The 25231-nt window shown below is 38.3% G+C and overlaps 3 protein-coding genes across 16 annotated transcripts in view; 2 read left to right on the forward strand and 1 right to left on the reverse strand.

Moving 5' to 3' along the window:
• The window catches only part of LOC117154855 (uncharacterized), a 46378-nt gene extending 43615 nt beyond the window's left edge, over positions 1-2763 (reverse strand). For 3 of the 7 annotated variants that reach the window (XM_076622637.1, XM_076622638.1, XM_033330209.2), the window contains exon 1: positions 1947-2763. In XM_076622637.1, the coding sequence (XP_076478752.1) occupies positions 1947-2024 (78 nt within the window). In that variant the 5' untranslated portion in view covers positions 2025-2763. The remainder of the gene's footprint in view (positions 1-1946) is intronic. The other 4 variants (XR_004463838.2, XM_033330201.2, XM_033330202.2 and 1 more) reach the window with 3 other exon arrangements.
• A 355-nt stretch (positions 2764-3118) lies between these two features.
• Positions 3119-22254, forward strand: LOC117154858 (globin-1). Of its 5 annotated transcripts, XR_013059501.1 has the most exons (6): positions 3119-3952; positions 6406-7294; positions 13883-14114; positions 15131-15479; positions 15606-15881; positions 16562-22254. XR_013059501.1 is itself a non-coding variant. In XM_076622651.1 (4 exons), the coding sequence occupies exons 2-4, from the start codon at positions 7143-7145 to the stop codon at positions 15299-15301; spliced, it is 555 nt and encodes a 184-aa protein (XP_076478766.1). In that variant the 5' UTR covers positions 3119-3952; positions 6406-7142; the 3' UTR covers positions 15302-22254. The 5 variants fall into 5 exon arrangements, 1 of the variants encoding a protein (XP_076478766.1); XR_013059500.1 differs by having other exon boundaries at positions 15131-15495; positions 15606-22254; XR_013059499.1 differs by having other exon boundaries at positions 15606-22254.
• Positions 22255-23147: 893 nt separating this feature from the next.
• Brms1 (breast cancer metastasis-suppressor 1-like protein) lies at positions 23148-25184 on the forward strand. 4 transcript variants are annotated; one of them, XM_076622649.1, is made up of 3 exons: positions 23148-23435; positions 23757-23974; positions 24078-25184. In XM_076622649.1, exons 2-3 carry the CDS (start codon positions 23757-23759, stop codon positions 24550-24552), a joined length of 693 nt encoding a protein of 230 aa, XP_076478764.1. In that variant the 5' UTR covers positions 23148-23435; the 3' UTR covers positions 24553-25184. The 4 variants fall into 4 exon arrangements, with proteins under 4 accessions (XP_076478764.1, XP_076478765.1, XP_033186105.1 ...); XM_076622650.1 differs by having other exon boundaries at positions 23148-23431; XM_033330214.2 differs by having other exon boundaries at positions 23149-23435; positions 23736-23974.
• Positions 25185-25231: the final 47 nt, after the last annotated feature.

A 25231-nucleotide genomic window follows, 5' to 3' on the forward strand; every position in this document is an offset into this window, starting at 1 on the left:
ATTCCCTTCTGGCTTGGTGAGTTCTTTCGAAAGAGACGAGTATAAAAATATGCAACTTTTATTATTACCGACGTTATATCAGTCAATTTTGACTATAGCTATCGCACCTTAATATCGTTTAGTTAATTTTCTTTGAAAACGACACGATTCCTTGCTTGATAATATCTTGCTCGTTTCGTTTACGCCAAGCAGCTGTTCTCTTAACTTTGCAAGATTTTAAACAAGCGCCGAGAGTAAAATAACTCGACTAGCCGTAACACCCGGCTGCTGATTCGCTCTAAATTAAAAATTTCTCTCCCTCTTCGGAGCCACCCTCCTTCGACCCGGCATACTTGATAACTCGCTGATAAACCATCTACCAGGACGATATAACACAAATCCTGTTGCAATTCTCGAGTTAGTTATCGATATCAAACGTTGGAGGAATATAAAATTACAGTTGATCGATCGCATCGTGCTTTTCGGTAGATAAAAGGTACGAAAAAATATACTTTACGTTAATTTTGTTACTTTTTCATTCGATACTTGGCTTCGTTTCGAATATGCGCAATAAAAATCCGAAGCGGATTCTACTCTTTCTTTAAGCTCAACGACATTTTCTCGACGCTGTCCATGCTAATAATTCTACTCCAAAATCTCGAAACTACCTCCTTGATTACAAGCCGTTAGACGCGAACAGCAGCATTGTCTTCTTGAAAAATTATCCTCTCGTATTGCTTTCGTTTCAGTTATAACTGGCAATAATTATTCACCTTGTAACATCGCCGGATATCCTATAGCGACCAATTTACCCTTTGCAAAAACAATTTCACTTTTCACTTTCTTGGCAATATCGAAGAAATAACGCAGAAAACGTGTTTGAGTTTAGAATTGTACGTACGTAATAGAAACTGTACTTATGTACTACCAAACAGTCATCTTTTTTTTCGTAAAGATGTATTTATATGAAATTTACGTTAATTTACGACAAACAAGCGACCCAAGTTCGTCAAGGCGTTTTCAAGCGTTAACGCATATCTATAATTTATCCTTATAACATAAATTAAAAGTACTTACAAGTACGCAACAACTAGACGAATTAAATGGAACGAACATTCGAACATGCCACCAACATCGTCTGTATTATTCGTAGCATTCAAAGTTATTCGCGCGACGCACAAATGTTTTTATCTCGGTTCAACTCACACGAACTTTGTATACGATAGATGAACACAAGCTCCGTATGTAGAACTTCCGAACTATGTTTAAAGCTTGTGTCAGCAAATAACACGAATAACAATGGCAATCCGTATTAGTCGATTTTAAATTGGTTTGGAATTTCACTAAAATCCCTACGATCGTACACGAGATAGATAGATAGGGAGATAGATAGATAGATGGATAGATAGAGAGAGAGAGAATGTATAACTTGTAGAAACAATAATTTAGTTTCGTACAAATACCTACAAAACGCTTTGCGCAACTTGAAGGAAGCTATAGTCTCAAAGCAAACGAACAAAATTAAATCGTGTTATATGCGGTGGCAAAATGTAACTATGCCGCTATTCATTGGTATACAAAGGTATTTCTTCACCCTCTGTCTCGGTCTCGCTCGAACAAAGACTCGAATGATTTTCAGTTTTTCCGATTCGAAAAAGATATCTAGATAGCTCAAACTTTGTAAAACGCTTTGTAAAACTAACCTTCCGTTTTAACATGCTTTTAGTACAGCGAATTATATCGTAGATTTACGAGTACAAGAGGAGTATGTAACTTCGTAACGAGTAGGATCGTTTAACGGAGCGATAGACCTGTATGATTACAGAACGTGTAAGAATCATCGAGCCGAATACACGAGTACATGCTCCGTAGATCACATGGCGGTAATAACGGGAATACAGTAGGAATTGCATAAATCGCAAGTGGAAGAAGCAAAAAAGATTTCCAAGGTCTTTCGTTGCGCTTACCTGGCCGACAAAAGGGTCGCTGTTTTCGTCTAGGTTCGCCTCACCGATATCTTTGGCACTTCTCGTACTTATCAACATTCATCGTTTTTCACTGTACAACGCAAATTTCACACTTATTTTTTATACAAATATGCGAAATAACCACGTAACCGTGTCGTTCGTTTATACATGACAAAGTACCGTTATATAAATATGTATATATATATACGAAATACCGTTCTAGGAACAAAAAGATACGTACACATAGAAGGAAATAATTACGGGCTAATTACGTAATTATCTTTTATCGCGTGCAACAACAATTTTCATCGGATAATTTCGAATATGTTAATACGCGGTAAATTTACATACGTATCGCGCTTGCATAGCAAACTGACGCGACAATATCTATCATCACGACGATATATTGTTAATTCTTCGATAATCTTCTCTCCTTGTTCGATCGTTGATCGTTTGTTGCACTTTTATACGAACGCGCGTTCCCGCTCCCCTTTTTTAGAACCCGAGCAACTTTCCGTGCCGCTCCAACTTGACGAATTATCACGAAATCGTTCACCGTTGTCAGACAGTCGGATTTTATCGGTCGGATCGCCGATCGATCGTTGGTCGAGTCCGATTGATCAACACGAATCGAAAGGAAGGAATTGGGTAAAAGCGAACGTCCGTCCGGCAAGTTTACGACGACAACAGGAAAGAAGAGAGCGTGTCGTGGAATGGTCGCGGATCGATCAGGGGAAAATGGATTTATCGAACGAGATCGAGAGGTACGTCGCGTCGAGGGCACGCGTCGTCACGAACTGACTAAGAAACGGCCTCTGCGAGAAAAGAACGGAAACCTCGCCGCGCGGCTTTAGGTTGAATTAACGCAAAGCCAGCTGATTGGTAGGTGCTCGCGAGCCGAGCATCTTCCGGCCTTTTCACGGAACCCTCTCGTCCTGCGTCCTTAACGAACGTAAACACACCTGTCGGATTTACTGCTGCCGGTAGCCAGGTTAGCGTTCCACCGCTTCACCGTTCCACCTTGTTCGGAGGTGACCATGGTTACGATCGTAAAATATATTTACACGAGTAGTTTCGTTTTATCTTATTTCGTACGGAAAATTGCGTGAAAGTATATTCGTTACGATATTACGAACGTCGTCTATTCTAACGTGTAACGCTTTTTTTCAGAGGCTAAAGGTACGTAAAGGAGCATGGTTCCTCGCCGGTTTACATATACAGCCATGCAACCCAGTCCGACGCGACTTGCGACGTCGAAAACGCTCGAGAGTGGAAGAGGAACTCGTTGCCTCGGCCGGTGAAGAAAAGCGCAAAGCGCTCGATTAATTGGTCGCAGGTTGTATCGAGAAAGATTAACGCCGAGTGGGGAAGGAAATAAGCGGTGGGGGTTGGAGGGCGAGGGACGATAGGAGAGGAAAGGGGTTTGTAAGGGAAGATGGAAAAGACAAGGGGGTGGATGTGGCTGCGCGCATGTGCGTGCTCGACCCGAGCACTTGTTACCGGTGGCTCAGTCTCGGCTCGTCCGGGCTGAAGGCAACACGGTTGCGCAAATCATCGTCACGCGAACGATCCGAGCCCCGGGAGACGTTCTAAAGATAGAAAACTGGAACCGTGACCACGAGAACGTGTTGGAAAATCGCGATAGGTCCTTGGTAGCCGCGTTGGAAACGGCGAATGAACGGCTCCGCCGACAGCAGTCGCGCCTACTCGGAACGAGGAACGCACGTACAGACACATGCGGAACGAAAACTTGCTCCTCTGGGAAAAGGACGCGTCGCTGAAGACACTGGCGCGCGCTAACCATATATTCTCTCGGCTCTCTCTTCCTTCGACCGGAACGAGGAAGAGGGAACAGAATGCAGAAGCAGCGCTCCGCTGACCGACGAGCCAGGACCTATTTAAAACAAGGGAAGGACAATCGTAGCTCGTGGCTTGTAAATCGTGCGAATCGATTCGGTTGACGGTTCGTCGGGGATCAGAGAAACCCTGTTTCATCCATCCACCAGGTGATTCTTCCGCGCTTCTCTCTTTCCCCCGTTTACCCCTACTCTGAGAAGAGAGGAAATTGAACGGTGGACGATGCTTTCCTAAAAAGCACACCGACTACGATCTTTCGTCGCTTTATCGTTTCTTTCCTTTCCCTCCCTTTCCTTTCCTTTCCTTTCCTTTCCTTTCCTTTCCTTTTCATTTCTTTCCGTTCTGACACTGTCCTACGAGAGAAACTGTCTCGAGAATTGATATTCGTGCGAAAACGCTTGACACGATGTCGGTGTTCAGCGTCACGCTGATTTCTCGACTTTCTTCTTTCCCAGTCCTCGAGATACTTTTACACCAAGCTTCTCGCCCCAAACCAAGAGATTGTTGTACATTGTTGATGTACTTATCGTCAGAATCTAAGGAGTGAAACTTTATAGTATACGCGTTCGTGCACCCGTGATCGTCAAAAATATTTCTAGTTAACGTACACGTCGATTCAACGGTCTTCCAATAGCCAGAGAAAAGTTAGTAAAAGTAAGTAAAAACTGTAAAGTAGAAAGTGAAAAAGGGTGAAATTTCCATCGTTTCCATCAAACATGCTTCCACTTCCTTGTTTCTGTACACTGTTCTGTACGCTGTACGCTGCTCGCAAGTATCCGGCCACTTGCTTATTTTTCCACGACACGAGTAATTTAGTCATAAAATAAGAAAATCTCAACCGATTTTATCCGTTGCTGTTACTACGGCTACCGTACAAAGATAGTAGGTGGATCTGTAAAAGTAAATATGTATATACGTCACGGTAATAGTTGGCAGGTAGTTGGACGTAGTTGCGCGACAATCATCCATCGTTTGACAAGCTCGATATCTTCCACTTGTTTCGTCTCTAATTTACGAGTCGGATAAAACAAATTCTGTTAAATCGCTACGATCGATTCAAGCGGTAATTAAAAGGCGATTAAAACTGCCTGTACGATCGAACCATAATACGTATAGGATATCGACGTCTATGCGTTCGTGGCAAATTTAAATGTACAAAGATGTAGGGAAATGCGCAAGCTATGCATAGTGTGCGAAGATATAACAAACGCATATTTAGAATAAACTACGTGCCATAATACAGAACGAATCTCCGCTTATTCGTTTGCTCTGTTCGTTCGTTCCGATAAAAATATGCATTTGTATAAACATCCGCGATCTAGTAACGCATGGTTGCGCTTTAATACGGAATCTATAGATACGTGCACATGTACATGTACGTATGTACGTGCTGCTTCTACTAATTAATGTCTACACTTTGCTGTGTAAAATAATCGACGAGATCTTTTCCTACAAATTGGTCAAAGCACCAACATTTTCCATGACGCTCTTGTTCCGTTATACTGTTCCGTTATCGTGTTTCGTAAACGTTAACTCGACGACTCAAGAGACTCGTACTCGATCCGCGAATCGGATCGATTATTCGCTTCTCGATACCAAATTTTACAGCCATTCGACCAACACCATGTAACACGGTCAACCTGCTTTTAAGATTATTCAAATTTTTACGTTCTCTCTCCTCTTTTCGTGTCTTTGTTTACGCGCGAGGCAAAGTATCCTTCGTTACAGACTTTGCCGTCTTCTGATTATCCCTTCAAACGTTTTTCCTTTTTCCATCATTTTCACCTTCGTTATCGCTTCTTCCTCGAGTTTTATATTTCTCCATCGAGTAAGAGACTTTCGTTCCCCTTCTTCTCCCAATTATTTCCCGTCGGTTCAACTCCGAATCAAAAACGAATCTCTTTAACAATTAAAGCTACGAAGTTAACGGTCGAACGAGAATTTTTGTATCTTCGTTAATTTCTGCTACGCTAATGCCTTAAAGCTTAAAGCTAAGTCTTTGGTCGTTCGAGCAATTCGATAATTACACGTTGATCGATACTTTCCACCACATTTACCTATTTATTAGGCTAGTTGGTAGGTCTATTTATCAGAAAAGTAATTATTTCTTGTTCCTTTCTTTACATATTTATGAACATCGAACGAGACAGACGATGTTGGCGAAAAGTCAGTTTGCTCGAAGAGTAATATCCACTTGGACTAGAAAGTTTCAGGTAGAAAATTATAGAATTTTATCATACATTCTCATTAGATGAATTATATTATGATAGACGATTAATTTTTAGATTTTCAAGGACTCTTCGTACGTATAATTACCGATCGTACGTATTCGTCTGGACATCGCGTCGTGTCGGTACGTTTGCGACGAAACGAGAACACCTTGAAATCTCGTAAAAACCCTATAACCGCATATAATAAATCACGCATCGAAATCAAATATTTCTCTCTCTCTCTCTCTCTCCCTTCTACTTACAAATTGACGATCGGGAAACCTCGAAATCCTCGCGCTTAAATCTGCATTCGCGCTTAGCAACGTCCACCGTCTCCCCTTTTCCACCAAGCGAATCGTTACCACTTATCAAGCAAGTTGTTCTAATTACAGTATTCGGCCGCGGTCGTTCTGCTAGAATATTTCGACAAAGCGTCGTTGCATTCGATGCAGCCGGAGAAAAGACTCAAAAGAATCGTGGATCGTTGTTACTCGGTGATTCGTTTTGACATTCGCAGAAGATAAAGCATATTGGAGAGGAGAAGGAGGAACGAGTTTCCCGTTTTTCACGTGTATCTTAAATGAACTTTAAATGCAAAATTATCAACAACGGAGACCAGCAGGAGGACGAATGGATTTGAACTTTTCGCTTAAACGTAACAGTTTCGATTTCGACGACGACGACGACGACGACGACGACGACGACGACGGCTACGTTAACTTCGAACGGAACGCCAGCGATCGAACAACACGTTGCTTCGTATCGATTGTTCGTAAAGTGGTAACCAAGTGGTGAGGAGCGAGGGATTATAAATGACTAGCCTTTTTCTTAATACGTTAAATCTTTCGGGGCAAAAATCCAGTGAAACGCTTGAACGCGAGTGATTCGATGAAACCGTGGGAAACCAGCTGATTGCCCGCCGCTTGATTAAAGTTTGCTCGTCCGTTTTTCGGCCGGATTGATTGCCGTGCGGCGTCCGTAGATTCCATGGTCGAAGCGAGTCGAAGATCAACGAAGCTTCGTACAGGATTGAAGATTTTTCCCGCTCGATCCGGTCAAATCTACTGATCGTTCTCCAAGGTAAAATTCTATTCCCGAAGAAGAAAGGAACAGATCACCGATACTCGACATGGGCTGCGAACTCAGCAAATTGGCCACACCGAATCAACCCACCACGGACCCACGGCTTCCGTTAACAGCGAAACAGAAATTTACGGTTATGGCCAGTTGGAAAGCGGTCTCCAGAAAGCTAGAAACGACCGGTGTCTTTATGCTCATGAGGTTTGTAACGCATTAAACGTAAGAAAAGTTCTATAAAAATTACGTATCACTAGAGCGTGCATTAAGTACACGATATCACTGGAATCCAGAGATAGAAGAAAGGGTACGTGGCTCTGTAATATAATTAATAAAGTAACGTGCGATATAATTAATTGCGAGAAGCAATAAGAAATAAAAACAAATAAGAAATAGAACCATGCTGTTGAAAGATAGGCGTTTCTTCGAAAAACTTTGTACGATGACCGAAACGATGAAAACGACGCTATTAGTCAATTTCGTTTCTCCGTTATTACAAACGTTCTATCGTCGTGTTTAGTATCGAGTCGAACGTTCAAAATGCACCGTTAAAACACTGAAATCGGCCGGTTCTTAGTTTCGTTGTCGCTAAAATTTTCGTCGTTTATCATTAGCGCGCGATAACGACCCAACAGTTGTCAACGTTTCGTCCGTTCGAACTGTTATATCGGTTTAACGGGAGACGAGGATTCACGGACTACCTACAATTTCCTTAAGAGGTGGCCGATAAAGTAGAGATCCGATATCGTACGATCACGATATCCGAGAAACTCGCCACCCCTTTAGAGCTTAGTCTTATCTATATCTTTTTCCCCATTTGCGACATCCGTACTTGTACGCGATATCGTTAAAGGCGGATAAAGCTAACGGTTACGGACGAATTAACCTTTTCTCCAGAGACCGTATATTATAAAAGACAATGAGATACCATCGGCGGTATAATCGTTCCTGTTAACTTTTTCTAATCCAAGGAAATTAATCGTATTAATCTGACAAACTATAGGGGATTATATGGTTTATAACCATTTATATGGCGATTCGATTCCACGGTTACTCGATGGATCGCGTAATAAAATTTCCGCTCTAAGGAGATTTTATATTTTTATTAAGAGAATTACGCAAGTCGATAATTTATTTCATACTACATCAAACGCACATTTCCAAACAGCGCATGTTCTTCCACATTCGTTACAACCTTTCCTTGTATCTTCCGCGAGATCACAGACACGTATTATAAGTATCGCTAGTATATCGTGTTTTCTACCATCTAAAATGTCCAACTAACGCTCGGATCGATAGGTTTCGAGTTAGTAATAAAAACATTTGGATAACAGAATTTACGTGCACCGAAATAACATCCGTTTCAAACGAACTTGCAACTTTATAAGCGTACGAATCATATTCCTCCGAAATTCACAAACACCTATTACCAACTACCACATGGTAGCGGCATGTCGACCGACGTGCTTCTCCTTTTATCGTAGAGGAAACAAATCAAGGACATTCTGCACATACGATATATTCAGATATCGTATACGTGAAAGTGTAGCATATCCATCGAATTGGAAAAAAGGAATTCGATACATATTTGAAATAAATAAACGGAAATAAAAGAAGAAAATGTGCACCTAGTTAATAAATAAAATAGCGGGTCACGAAAGGAGGCCTTTGCAGATAATTAAATTGGATAATTAACTACCTCGTCTGTCTCTTTTCTTTTCTTTTTTTTCATCGTTCGTCCACGGATACTAGATTTTATCCCCGGTTTCTTCTCTGTCAAACGCACGTAATTTCCTTTCGTTTGTCTTTATATGTCGGCTTCTGAGCCTTTCCATCGTTCGTGAAACAACGATAGGTTTCTAGATATTGGCCTACAATAACCGAGCGTGATCGGCGTATTTAAGTAAATTCAATTCAATTTTCGAAAAATGGCTCTGAATGACAGATTTTTTTTTTTTTTTGTTTAAACGCGAAATGTTACGTTTGATGTTTGCATATTAATTACAGGCGAGTCGCAAGTAGTAAATTATCGATACGATCGTTATACGTTGCTTTTCCAGCGCTCGTTTTCCTCGCATCTCTACCTATCTCTACCATGTTCGCGATATAGATAACGTCTTGCCATTTCCTCCTACAAAGTAGTAAATTCCGCGTATAAAAATATCAACGATCGATCTTGCTGTTCCAAGAGTGTCGTGCGCTTTACTTTTCGAATAATAACCTCTCAACTTTTCAAGTAATACGAATATATCGTTTACCAGACGCTATATAGCGAAAGAAATTATACGGAAATTAATTATAAGGAAAAGAGTAACGAGCTATTCGTTATTTATTCGTATTACTACGTAGTTACGAGTTAGATGTACTTTGTATCATACGGTTATATAGCTATAATTCGATCGAAGCTATCCTTTTGTCTCTTTCGCGGCAAATAGAAGAAAAAAATATGGCATCTCGAAAGATGGCAAAATAAATTTCGACGAAAATATACGTACGCGTATAGATTTTAAGAGAAACTGATGCAAAGTGTAAGAATGCATAGAAATTAGGCTAGAAAGGCCGTTTCGCCGAACACGCAAGACTGTTCGTTGGCGATCAACGTGTTAAAGAAACAGACAAAATTGAAATTCTATCGTAAGTTGTTAAATTATTTTGTAGATAACAAGCAGCTTCTCCAATGTTACACGCAGTTCTAAATAATTTCCTATACACGAACAGCGTTATACACCGCTTATAAAAGTAAAATCGATAATCCAGGTAAGGGTTAGACCCGAAATCTCCGCTATAACACATCATCCAATATTAGATTTTACCTATACTCGGTATTCCACTCTCGGTTCTCCTTTCTTCATCGATTTCGCTCTTACGACGAAATTCGCACATAATTTCATTTTTCTTAAACTCGTATTTTACGAGTCGCGTACGATTTCCATTTGCCAATTTATTCCTCAGTCGCGTCCTTGAAACGTTAACTAGTCCCGAACGACAAACTTCGGAAAATGATGGAGATGCTTCGATAAAGGAGATTATCTTTACTCTCAACCCTATTGCGAATACAAATTTTCATTTCATTGGTCGAACGTGAATTACATAGTCTTGCGAAAGAGTCGTATCTCTTATGTCTTATCGAATTACCCGTTAATTGCCCGTGAAAATATCCGTTAAAAGAGGAAAAAAGAAAATATCAAAGATAGATTTAGATCTATTCTACGAATGTTTCAGAGTCGAACGAAATGTAACGCGAATAACGGCTATCGATTATTTAATAATTCAAGGTAGCGAATAATAATTTTACTTATCGAATAATCGATAATTGCGTTTAATATACATGTACACGTACAAGAGAAACAATCAGAGCGGATATAATGATCGAATGTTACGACCAACATATTCTCGGTTAACTATGAAACGATTATGCCTACAACTATAATTTACTACAGGTATCGTGATCAAATTACAATCTATAATACATACTACATTTACTTTATCGTTTCGTCGTTTTCGGAATTACCAGCAAACAATCTATTTACGATAGTCGCTGGTCTCCGTTCCGCGAAGATGAAAAATCCGAGTAGAAAATGCAAATACATATCTACAAAGGAGGATTCGTAAGTTTAGTCGCCATCTAATTACGCTCTCCTCGCCGATGTCCGATATCGTTCGACGACAAATGATTCCATTATTCGCTGCTCCTCGTTTACTTGCTACCCTTTTAGCGTACACGCGTCCATCTCTTTCACTCCCTTTATTTTCTATCTTTATCTATCCACTTGTTACTGAATTGATGAGATTCCTGATATCGATGCACTCTCGGCGTAATTAGAGCGTACGGGATATGCCTACAAAGGGCTACCCTGAAATAATTTATCGTGGACCGAGGAAAAAACCGCACAGATTCGACCCTCCGTCAACCAATAATCAACCACGGAGCAGAGCATAGAAGCGTGGAACAATGATAGTCTGTATATTTTCCACTTGTATCTTTGCACAGATTTATCCCTCTTCCGATTCCGATTCCGATTACGATTCCGAATCGAAATCGTGGTCTGTACGCTCTGACAAATATCGCTCGATTGTTAATCGGAAAATAAACTATTATCAGAGTATGTAATTAAATTCATGTGAATTCGTATTAAAAGTATGGTGGAATTTTTCGTCCCTCTATCTCTGGTATCGATGTGTCGATTATAGGTTCGCGATAATATAGCCTCGACGATAGCCTCGCCAAGGTATTCGTGAAACAGCAAACGTAACGAATAAACAGCGATTAACAACAACTAAACGATACACGCGGCCACGTTTATTTTTTTGCTTTCTGTTTCTCAATGTTAACGAGCGTTCGAGGATTGAAGGTTCCGACGTGAAACGCAGGCGATCGTTGTTTCTCCCTCTCTGTCCCAGCTGTTAACGAACAATGGACTTCCTCGTATTGGCATTTTCAGACTATTCGCGTGACCAAGCGCAGAAATAGTGCGTTCGTGTCTGTCATTTCTAGGCGAGTCGACGTGAAAACGAGTCTATCCCGTTTCTTCCTTTTTCCTCCATTCTCCCTCTTATTTTTCGTCCGCTTTCAAACCGATCGTTCGTTCCTCTCGTTCCTTTCATTCCCTTTCCTCCTTTTTCTCCGTCTTTCTTCGTCCGTACGCCTTCTTGCTTTCTTTCAAACTTAACCCGTTTCTCCTAACCAACTCCACTCCTCCGACCATCTCTTTACCTCTATCTCTTTATCGCAAAATTTTTCGCCGTTTTCTTTCTTTTCTTACTATTTCCTACTATTTAAATTGTCAACATATTCGTCTTGAAACAAGTAAGCGACGTTCGTTCTATCGTACTTGCAGCTCTATCCAAATGAAAACGAAAGAGTAAATAAATAAAACGAGAACTTTTCCCACAAAAGCGGACATTTTGAAATTGCAAAGCTCGATATCGTTTCGAATATAACGAAGCGCGTTATTAAAGAAGCTATCGTTTACGCGTCTTTACCGTCAACGTAGTTGACAAGTAACATGTACACGTAGAAACGAAATGTTTGCCCTTTTTCGTGATCGATAGCGCTCCAGTTGCTGGATACGATCCATTCTCTTTAACGACGGTAGATGCTCTGCTTTCTCCGTTGGTGGAAAACCGAAAAGAGAGTGTCGCGTTGCGTATATGCTCGCTGGGTTACTCACAGATGCGACAAACGACGGTCGATAGCCGTTGGAAATTGACAATCGTTCGTTACCGGCGTATCGAAGCGTTTCTGACGCACACGGAGCCAACCTTTTTATTATTTATTTTTACCTGCATCCTACGCATCGATATAACTTGTTCCTCCTTCTTATTGCTTACTCCATTCTTCGTCAATGCGTCACGATATTTACACACGGTATTTACACCGATCTAATTCTTCGACAATTGTTCGTTTCGTTCGTTAAATTGGCATCTAAGTTGGGAAACGTCGCGTCTCGAGCGATTCACCTACGGTGATCGTACACATCCGTATGTGCAGACTACGAATATAACAAATTTGGCGAATCGATTACGAAACATCAAAGTCGATAATTACCTTTGAAAAGCTATTCGCGTCTCAAGGGCCTTATCAAAGTTCCTTACTATCGATTCCATTCGTTCCAGACACCAATACACACGAAACACGTACACGTACACGTACAATGTGTCTTTACGTTGCATCGCATCTACAAAGTTACGTATTATGTACAAAGTTGCATATTGCTATATAACGTTGCTGCATAACGCAAAAAGCGACACTTGTAAAGTAGGTTATACGTATAATAATGATAAACGCGCGATGCGTTAATAATTTTTTTTATTTACATATCGAAAGCAAATCTCTAAACTCGTTGCTCGACATCTTACCAGCCTCCTACAAAGTGGAAACTAAAAATTTTAGCCGCTTAAGAACCGAAGAAACCGAAGCGCAACGCAACAGAAGAAACGCGATTCGAATAAGACTCGAGACAGAAATACTTATTATAAGCATAGCAAGTAACGATGCCGCGCGACACTCGTCTTACCTAAAGAGATAAGCTTCGTCGGTCCTAGATTTTAAAATGTTCATATTAAACCTAGAGAACGAAGACTTTAGGGACCTTTTAACGTTCTACGTATCGTACATATGCAAGAAGCGATCGAACGAGAAAGTTTAACGCGATGGATAGCCGGAAGTCGTGCTAAGCCGACAGACGCGAATAAAACACCAATAAACGAATGATAATGAAAATTAAAAACGATATCTGACGCGAAAACGAGGAAACGGTCGCTATAAAGCCAAGCGAGTAAAGCAAGGAAACAAAGATAAAGTCTTATGGAACAACAGCGTTGCCTCGACCGTGTCACGGACCAAGTTTCGCGAGTTTTACTTTCGGAGAAAGTACACAGGATATATCGTAAAAGCTTCTATCCCCTAAAGGCCAAGTACAAGATTTATGACGCCTACAGAATTCAAGAAAAACAAAGTACTTTTCCTTGTCATCGATAAAAACGTTGAAACACGATTTTATTCGAATATAGAATAAAGTCGTAGACAAAATGACGGTATAATTTTCACTTAATAAAATTTACTCTCAACTTTGGACACTTTGCTCTTCTCTTCGCATCTTTAGGAATATATTATTTATCACTAAAGAATAGGAAACGGTATAAAAATTGCGGTAAAGTATCGCATAGTTTCGCGCGTGTATTTCGCCAATGTTAATTACAAAACAACTACGCGAAGCAGCTACTGACGACAGAGAAAGTAGGATACCAAGCTTCGACTTTTTATAAGTTCACTCTCTCGTTTATTCGCAGGTTGTTCGAAGAAAACGAGGAATTGGTGCAAATGTTTTCGCGTTTTCTCGACTTGAAATCGAAAGAGGAGCGCTTCGATATGGTAGAATTGGGCAAACACGCGGAAAAAGTAATGGCTGCTCTGGACGAAGGTATCAGAGGACTCGACAATATGGATGATTTCCTCACCTGTCTTCATCAAGTCGGAGCCACGCATACAAAGATTCCTGACTTTAATCCACAGTACTTTTGGGTAAGCTCGTAAAAAGTAACTTGTTATATACTTGATATTATCGATACCAAGAAATCCTATCGTCGTTCGTTATCACGTTACTATTTCACAAATGTATGAACATTTTTCCAAAATTGTAGTACTAGAACGTGATAAAGCGACGCGATCAAACATCGAATAAAACGTCTCGGCGTGGGCATCGAGATTTTGTCCAACGTTCGGTTGCTATACTACGGTTTCTCGTCCACGATAGTAGAATAAACAAGTTCTTTGATTTCCGATTTTCTCGCGTCTCGAATGTCCCCTTCGTAGATTCGTTACGTTCTATAGTCGCTGCTGAAAATACGAGATACCTCTGTTTCACCGAAACAAACTTGGACAGTAATACGTATGGTATACCGTGTGTGATACACCGTAGCGACGTTACACGTACCATACAACAGACGGGATACTACTTTTTTCTTCTCCCGACTCTGTTGACGATTCCAAGGAAGACCGTTCGCCTCCTCGTTAGGCTGGTTCGATCGAACACCGATCGAATCGCGAGCCTTCCACCTACTACAGCCGTAATATAATCTTTATCGTGCGATATTACTTAAATAAGTAAACATATCACAAAATCAAACATGGATCGAATAGTTTTCGAGTCTGATCGTGTCTGATCGAAAGGCTACGTTGAAACTTGTATGTAATACTTTGCACGATGCTTTTGGTAATGTTGTTATGGTTTGCAAAACTTTTGCAGATATCGACTCGATCGATGGCGTTAAACGGACAACGGACACGGAAACGCGTATAACTAGCATTTTACGCTAAATCGTCTACAAGTTACTAAACTTGGCATTCGTTAACGATTATAGGAACGTATATACGAAATTAAACGGGAGACGAACGATTAATTAGCTAAAAATATTCGTAAATGTTAAGAATTTTATTTCGACTTTGACCCATTTGACGTTTCTCTCTCTCTCTCTCTCTCTCTCTCTCTCTCTCTCCCGCCCCCCTCCTATTCCTCTCTCAATGAATTTTATTTTCAGAAAATCGAGCAACCATTCTTAGAAGCCGTGAAGCGAACTTTAGAAGATCGATACTCGGAGAACGTGGAGAGCACCTACAAAGTGACGATCAAATTCATCATCGAAACGTTAATCGACGGTTTCGACAAAGCTCAGAACGACAAAGCGCAAAGCGGCACTGCTAAATCCTAGTCGTCTTAGCCTTTTCGTTCGTAAGGAACAAAAATGATTTGCCGATTCGCTGATCGCTTTTTCTATCGGCAGTCGTAGTTTTCAAAGAAGAAACCGATACAATCGAAAGCAATGAGATCGATACCATCAATGAGAACGAGTAAATCAGCCGATGGCGCGATCGTTCGTTTGTTCCAAAGTATGTATAAAAAAAAGTATGTATGTTTCTCCGGATTCTCTGATCCGCGATGTGCGATCGGTACGATCGAACGTATTCGATGGAAGCGAGACAGAGATAAATCTTTGTGTAACTTTTTCTTTACAGAGGCACAAACGGATGGATGCCCTATGGTTTGTAGTTAGGTTTGAAATCTTTTTCCTTCGAGCAGGTCTCGGACATGGAAAATGCATAATTCGTAAGAAATGGCTATGATTATCGTATCTCGTTCACTCTCTTGACGGCCAAAGAAAACGGATAACGCGTTCTCGTTTAACGTTTCTGCAAACTCGCAACTTAGCGGAAGAAAACATTTCTCCGTTGAACTATTTGTATCGGTCGAACACGATCCCATAGTCTCGTCTCGCGATGATTCATATACACGTACGTATACTTGCATTATTATATACGTATTCACAAGACAACGCGTACACGTTGTTCGAACATGATACGAAAGTTTCGGGATGAAATGGTTCGGGAGGTTGCGAAAGGGAGCAAAGATTCTACAAAAATAGCGTTACCTTATTATTCGATGGCCCCTCGCTTCGCCGCGCTATCGATTATGGAATTTCAGCCATGTATATATGGTACACACGTATCAAGGATCGTTTCAAACCGAATTGACTGCCAGCGATTACGATTAGCAGTTATTCACGTTGAAAAGTTTCTGCGAAATATTTATTCGCGAAAACAGCCGAGTACAGAAATCTGAAACTTAGCTCTGTCCAACTTGTACAAGTTAAAAAAGAGAAAAAAGTAACGCAACCAGAAATGGACAATCGTCGATTTAGTTTGATCCGTTCAGTTTCCGTTCAGTTTTTCCGAACAATCTGAATAATCGACGAATCGCTCGATAATATAAATACACAAGACAATATCCTTATGCGACAGTTTTATTATCACCTAACTTTAGATTTTAAATCAATTGAAATATCTCTCTAATATCATATACCTATATTTTATATTTTACATCGTACATTATATACATATTTTATATCTTGTGAGTATAAAACATACCTTTTGCTTTTATATTAGATACAGAGTAACGCAATTATAATTTCTAGAAAAACGAGAAACCCTTGAACAAAGTTCTTTGCTCGTTAATGCACGTATTAGTCAGGCAGAGGGCAAAGATACTTTTTCCTATCGAATCACAGGACGAAGTTACGCGCTTCAAGAAACTCTAAGAAACAGGTGAAAAGATAATTGGCAGAAAATTGAAACATAGAAATTTAACAGAACGAGAGTATAAGTTGACGCTGTTAAAAGCGAAGAATTCAATTTCGGCAAGAAATAAGCTTTTAAGAAATGACCAAGTGACGTGATATTAAGAAAAACACGATAATCTGAATGACGAATGGTCAAGGTATTACGATAAGAGTTGGTTTTAACATTTTTATTGAAAATGATGTGAAAAGATAGTTGTACACTATTTTTCATATTTTATATCTTTACATGGTTCCCCTTCTTTCATAGTTTCTCTTTCCTTTAAACCAATTTATCCTTTTACAGCTGTATCGTACTTTGTTTGGCTTAAAAATTCATCGAAAAGGTTTACAACGGTTAAATTATATTAAATTAATTTTCATTTTTAATCAATTATATCGAAAAAGGTCATAATCAAAGCTATAGGCCAAACGCATGTGAAACGATTTCACATATACATCTGGCTCTCGATAGACGCTCGATGACTGATACCAGAATAGTGGTTACCTTGAACCACCATCCAAGTCGATCGTTGCTTTTATTTACGAGAACCTTGGATTACATAAATCACGTAGGACACGTTCCTATCGCTCGTGATACGAAATAGTCGCAACGTGAGACCATATAACGAGAGAAATCGGGACATAAGAAATTCCTTTCGGTCCAACGGAAAAATATATCTTTCTATTAATTTATTTCGATCCATGATTCGATCAACTATATGTGTAGACATAAAAAGAGAAAAGTAAAGGTAAAGGTAATTTGAAGTGGTAAGGTAATCACGGGTAGGAATATCAAGTTCAACCGGTTTCGATTACTTTCTGCCAATCTTTCGTTGCCCTTATATACGCGTATATGCGAGAGTAAAGAAATTAACGGTACAGAGCGTATCATCTCGAGACTTGGAAATACGAATTATCGTAAAATGGAAAAGGCTTTGGTATTTGCGTAGCACGTACCATATATTTCACGTACCAGATATATACACGTACACATGTTCGATGGGGAATTGCGAATCGTGTTTCGTTATATCTGCCACAACCATACACAGCTGTCGTTGATTCGTGTGTCGCAGAGCGTTTCAAAGTCGCCTCGTTACAAGCGACACCAATATTGGAAAGTGCTACAACGGACAACAAAGAAATCGATAACCTGTATTCTATGAAAGCACAGAATCCCATTAGGCCGCTCATAAGCATAACAAGATGCAATGGCACACGTGTGCGTGCAAGATTATCGATAAGTGGTGCGATTGCAACTCGAGGTTAGCCTTCCCAAAATCCCATCTATCGGACCATATTCGGCTGGTTTGGATAAACCGACTAGCAGAAGATCGATCGAATCGATGCCGACGAGTGAAATGCCGATAAGTCGCTGTTAGAATGGACCAACCTTTTCAGATTAGATATATCATCGAAAATAATAATTACAATTATCGGGAAAACTATCGCCATGCTCGCGATCCAAAGTGTTGGCAAATAAATGACGCACTTTTACATTTTTAGTCACTGCAGTTTTCAAAGTAACGTTCCAACCGTTGCTCCGATTATTCCACGCGGTTCTACCATACACGTCTCTTTCTTTTCTTTTTTTTCTTTTTTTTTTTTTTTTTCAAAATGTGTTCCGAATCACGATCGTAAGAAAATTTGCAGAGCTATCTATTTAATTATATCAATGCCTTGTCGTTAATTTCACGATGTCGCTATTTCTATCGATGGATTATAAAAATCGTGACCTGTAAAATTTCTCGACCGTACGAAACGATGTTTCGCTCTGTGTACACGTATATACTTTTACGTATATCTTTTACGTACGAGTTTTACTCGTGTTGATCGATTCGCGCCTTATCGCAGTTATCTCGAAAGTTCTAGTTTAAAGTGCATATTTTATTTATTAACAGTTTGAATTACAAATATTCCATTACTTTCGTGAACGACTGTAGAATATGCGTTGATCGTCTTAAGACCTGTATTGTTCGCAACTCGGTATACAAAGAGTAAGTAAATCGAGGCACACGATACAATGCATGCGGTGTGTATAGTTACGATTGTTTGGAGCATCTATTTTCGAAATTAATCGAAATACAGGTTACTGTACGTCGAAAACTCGTATATGTATTACATGGTAGGATAATATTGTACTATTATACGATCCCGCAATAACGTTGCACTTATCCCCCTATCGTGCATTACCATTTTACAAAATTACGAATTCTTAGTAGCTTTTGTGTAAAAAAATTGTATTCATTAATGTACAATGTTAAGAGTTTAAAAATGCAATGTAACATTTAATCATACTGAAACAATGCAAAATATCTATTTAAAACACACACACACACACACATATAAAAGCGTACCGTACGTACCGTACCGCTTATTCTACATTTGCCTCTATAAAAATTACACTATTTTTTCTAATAACAAAATACGAAACAGATTAATTATTTCTATTCCTGAAGCAATAGTTCATTTTCTACGATTCACGTGCAACGTGTAGAAACGCAAATTTCATAACTCTCAAGAGCGAACCATGCGAATGTAAAGAAAGCCATTACGTCGATCGAAGGAACAAGTTAGAACGAAAGAACTGTAATACAAGTAAGTAGCAATGAATAAAAAATTGCAAATAAAACTCGACATCCAGAGATTGCAGATTTATATACCTATATAATATAATATGTGTATACGAATAATTATTTTCTACGAATTCTTGATTACTTGGTTGTGCAAATTGTATTTATCTCGTTGGAAGTAATTCAACGGCCAAGCGTCATTGGTAGCGAATTAACGATACCTTGAAAATTCTATAATCGATTGAGAAGCAAAATAAACATCAGTGTCTCCCCTACCCAACTCTCGCCTGTGTAAATCCTCCATCGTGATATTGCTATCCATATACGGATCAGCTCCGTTATTTGCAGATAATACAGCAACATGTTTCCATCGTAGTGACATCATTTTTGTAATTAAAAAACATACTATATATGTATATGGATGCGTGTAACCTTTGACCGTCAAAAGACAACTATGTAGATTTTTATCCGCGATTAAGAACGAAAAGTATGCGAACATTGGGACGTATGCTTTCGCGCAATGTCAATTTCCCAGCTGGTTCCTAAATCATGGAACCGCTTTATCTCTATATCTTCCATGCCGTATATACTTACCTATCTCTAATTTCTCTCTGAGGTCAATTTATTTCTGTCATTCGTTGTCGAGGATATCGAATCGTCGTCAGTTTTTCTAACAATTACGAGCCAATCGTCTATCAGTTACTACAGAACGTGTTACGTACACACAACAGAAATCTGTCCGCAAAATGACGTCTGGGAAATACCCGTTTCCAAAATCACGTGTATTCCGTTACAATCGCATCTACTAACACCAACTCTTTACTAACGCTACGCGTGTAAATAACAAATAAAGCTGTCGCGTTTCACTTCGAATTACAGCCGATAAATTGCCGGCTACTAATAAACATCGTTTAAAAAAAAAAAAACTATCCATGTACGTACGTAATAATTCGTTTGCACTAAAATGCTGGGTCACCGTTTATCGACATGTAAATAATATTTGTATTTTTTCCTCCGTTCTCTCTTCTTCGAGCGAATATTCGCCATGTCTTCCGAAACATTCTAACGCAGTATACGTAACATTAATGTAACTTTGACAAAACTCGGAACATATTAGGTAATAGTACGTACAAAATAAGTCAGACGAGGCCTACTTTATCTATTAAAAATGCGACCACGACTCGCCCCAACGTATCCTAAAATTGTTTCTTGACGAGCGAGAAACAGAAATGACGAGTACTTTGCCTCAGAGAGAAAATACGTGTTCGATACTGGGGGGGGGCGGGGGAAGAAAACGAAAATGTAACGCAGTTTTCGCATAATACACGATCTTCCGACTTGACAACTTGGAATAATTCGTTTGCACTTGCGCGTAACAACGCAACTACGTCGATATGTAATTAGCATTTCGGTATTACAGTAAAGCGAAAACTTCTCTTAGTTTCGTATCTTATCAGTGGCGAATGCCGATTTTCAAACTGTCCGACTTGAGAGAGTTGCTAACGGTGAATTCATTCACGATCGTGTACGATCTGTAAGCAGAATATAACGCGCGTATATAACGAAAAGAAAGATCGATCGACAAAGTAAGAAAGCAGCCCTTCGCGGTTCGATAACTCAACTTCTTTTGTTATAGGTTGAAAGAAATTCGGCTAACGAAACGTTAACCGTTTTGTTTTCAGTCACACGATTCTCTCGTTAATTTTCGGTAAATGTAACTCGATCGCTGTTGATTACGCTGCTGATACGACGTATGTATTTAATTGAAAGCCGTCGTTATGGCAAATGTTGCATGAAATGATTATTTAGAAAATCTACGTAAAATTATCGGTACACGAAACAGATGAGCAAAAAGATCCGCTGCAACACCAAACTACGTACGACACACTAGATGCGTATGGTAAGGAACTATTTGCTCGACTTATGATAATTGAACATTTCCTTCAGGGACTCCAAGACACGCATCTCCTTGCGGAAGGAGCAAGTACCACCGTCACCACCACCCACCCTCCCTCTTCCTCACCCCCCTCAACAAAAGTAGAACTTTTATACGTTGAATACAATTTCGTATCATGAAAGAAAGTGAAAATTATATGTAAAAAATCAAGTGCCTACATCTTTCTTGATTTATATTTATTTTTTAAGACTTGCGATTCTTGCGAAATTATATTCTCGAAACAGAGATTTCCCCCCCGCCCCTGTATGTGTTATTGATCGTTTGATTTCACGTAGGAATGTACGGAGTAAAAGAATTCTTACCGTAATCGTCTCGTGTGTGACAAATTTTAAATTTAATCGAAAAGAGCGAACAGAAACGAAAGAACTTGATACGACAGAAGGAAATTCGAAACGGGCTGTATGTATGTATCTTCGTTTCGCGCAGAAACAGTCCTACGTAATCGAAAGTTTTCACGAAACATGAAAAGCACACGAGAAACATGTGTGTATATCGTATACATTAATTCCTAGTATACTTTACACTTTGCGAATATTGCATTGTATGTCTGTTTGTTCTATCCAGGTTTCAATGTCTTATCTTATATGAATGGAATATTATACACGAAAAGATTTAAAAGAAACAAACAGAAACATATATATATATATATACTTTTTTTTCTAACTGCTTTCGTTATATATGTGTATATTATGTATGTACACATAAGTTATAAATATTTTCTTCATTCCCTTTCATTTCGTAGTTCTTTCGCATCAATTTCACGACGTACATACATATGTCGGATATACGCATATTATTGCACATATATACATACATACATACATACATACATACATACGTCTTTGATTGTGAGTCAAGTACACACGACACTAATGACAAAGTAAAATCTCCAAAACGTTTCTGTTACTATTAAGCATATTTAAACGTACTGGCGTTAAACATATTAATATCGATGATCAGGAGCAAAATGTTGTTTCGATAAATGTTATTTTAATAAACCACTGTATAGACGTATTAAACAATTCGTACCTTTCTTTACAATTGCCATCGTCGCTTCTTCGTTCTTCCTTTTCTTATTTCATTTTTTCTCTTCTTTAACACTTTTTATCACTCTCGTTACTGCGAGAATAATCAAAGGCATTCTCTAGTATCTTATATAACAAAATAATTGACAATAAAAAGAACGATAAAGGGGAAAATAATAAAAATTCTACTTTTTCTCAATTACTAATACTACTACCACTACGACCGTAACCTACGTAACTACGAAGTAATTGATTACCAATTATCAGAACTTTCAGGACGAGAATTTGCGCAAACATTTACTAATTTTGTATTAGAAAATTTGAAAAAGTTCTCCTTTTGACGCGCGTTTGTAAAACGTTCAGCCCTTTGATCGTTGCCCACAAGAAACATCGGAAGGAACACTGAGCAAAGCGGCGCGAAAAACCAAACCCGGAAGTAAAAGTTTGGTTATAATCATATTATAACTCTTCGCGAGATAGTATTTCGTATGTGTATCGGTATTTTACACCTTCGCTGTTATAACAATATAAAATATTTCGGACTTAAGAATATTTTTAAACGGTGAAATACACCTAATAAAGAATATACTACTTATCCACTTTACCTACTTAAATACCACCCTTAATTGTAAATCCACTTAATTAACACTACTGATATTTTATTTAAATATTTCAGTACTTATTTAGGCACAGATTAAAAGCGGATTTTCATGAACCATACTCCTATCTACCTAAATATATGAATATGATAAAATGGTTATTTGCTATCCTGTGTATGTATTTCGATATATACAACCCAAATATGCACGTATGAAATTACGGAATACGGAGGCCTAAAAATTATAACTATGTAAAACTGAGCACTTGTAGGGTGTTCTATGCGTTTTTTCGACGCCATATTAGCTGCTATCCATGCCTCGATACTCGTGTACCGAGGCCTGGGCAAATCCGTTCGAAAATTGACTCGTATCAAGTCGTGAAAAATCCACATGGAAGGTGCCTGTATTAAAAAGCATTCAATATCAAATCTATCCTTAAAGTAGTATTTTTCACACTGTGTGAAATCAACTATTTGTATCTGACCATTGACTAAATAAAGGATACTACTTTATCTTCAAAATATTCACTATTTAGTGACATCGTTTTAAAAAGAAAACTACATAATTATTTAACAGTGAGTACGTATTTATATTAATATAATATAATATAAATAAGTATACGTATAGTTATCGAAGATCATAATGACGAAAGAAAAATTTATACAACATTTTACACGTATACGATACATTTTTATGGTTATGTTGCTATAATATTTAATGGTTATGTTGCTATAATATTTAATGGTTATGTTGCTATAATATAATATAACATTTTAAAGTTCAATATTTTCAAAACAATTTTCATCCAAATTAAATATAACTTGGATATTTTAATATACATCTAGTATATTACCAATCTGTTGCTACTTAATCCTGTAGGTGATCGCAACATTTTGACAGATGCCAAGCGTTAAGGATGAATCTGAGGCAGAAGGAGAAGAAATGTCTCACGACAGCAATGAAAGTAATCAAAGCTCCGCGTCGTGTGACAGTAGTGCAGAACATAGCGACAGTGATGATTCTTCGGAAATGGATGAGGATGAATGTGAAAGGCGACGTAACGAATGCATGGAAAACTTAGTAGATTTAGAAAGACAATTTACGCTTCTCAAAGAACAGTAAGCAAATCTTTTCGTACGATGAAACTTTCTCTTACTTACGAGTCCTTATAGAAGGAATTTTGTTATCTTGAATTGAACGTTTTAATTTTTATAACTTCAGGCTTTACCGTGAAAGAATTACCCAAGTAGATACAAAATTGGGGGAAGTTCGAGTTGGAAAATCTGAAGAATATTTAGTACCATTGGAACGTCTAAAAGAAAATATGAAGACGAAAACAGAAGTAGCTGGAATATTAAAACAATATAGACTACAAAATATCCAAAATAAATTCTTAGCGGAGGAACAAGCTGCATTACAGAATTTTGAAAGTGAAAAAGAATTAATTTGGGATTGCATCCATAATGATTTACAAGAAAAAATACGTAGACTAGAAGAAGATAGGAATAATGTTGATATTCATGCAGATCTGTGGTTAAATTCTAATGGTAGAAGGCGCAGAAACCACACTGAAAGAAGAAGAGCTGTTTCAGTTGCTGGACCTTATATCGTTTACATGCTTAATGATGCGGACATCCTTGAAGATTGGGCATTGATAAAGAAAAGTCTAAGTAGTCGAAAAACTGAAATAATATAATACTACGTATACAGTTAAATAGACGCAATTTTTTAAAATATTACAATCTTGATAATGTTAATGTGTCGCCCTTTTAGAAGTATAAGGTGTATAAAACATTTTAAAACATTCATTTTAGAATACTGGCACTTCCTTTACATTTGTAACATATATAGAGTGCCTTCTGTAAAACACTTTGATCTCTGTACAACTATTTTAGTTGATAGAGTAATGGTGTAAATGAACCGACGGAATTTGATAACAAAGATATCTATGCCTTTGAAAACGTAATTCAGAAACTAATAAAATATTAATTTCTTGTGAATATAATAATTATTATTTTGTTTATGAATGGAATAGTACTTAGCTATAATAGTGAAGATAATTTAATACCAAATGTAAAAATCTGTTTAAGTAATTTCATGCAGCCTGTGCTTATTCTGTAAAATATGTTTCTCAAACGTTATAAGCATATTCATTAGCATTCGATAGCGTAAAATTTTTCAATTTAGAATTTATTATTTAAATTATAATTGCAAATTTATCTTTTAAGGATATATTATTATACGTGTACAAACTGTATCATAATAATTGAATATACATATTTCATATTTTTGAATAAACTTTCAACAAAAGTAATGTTTGTAAAAAAATCTGGCACCTTTTATATTTACCTCTACAAACACTGCAAGTAATTTAA

This window comes from Bombus vancouverensis, chromosome 11 (genome assembly GCF_051014615.1).
Source record: "Bombus vancouverensis nearcticus chromosome 11, iyBomVanc1_principal, whole genome shotgun sequence".
Lineage (NCBI taxonomy): Eukaryota > Metazoa > Arthropoda > Insecta > Hymenoptera > Apidae > Bombus > Bombus vancouverensis.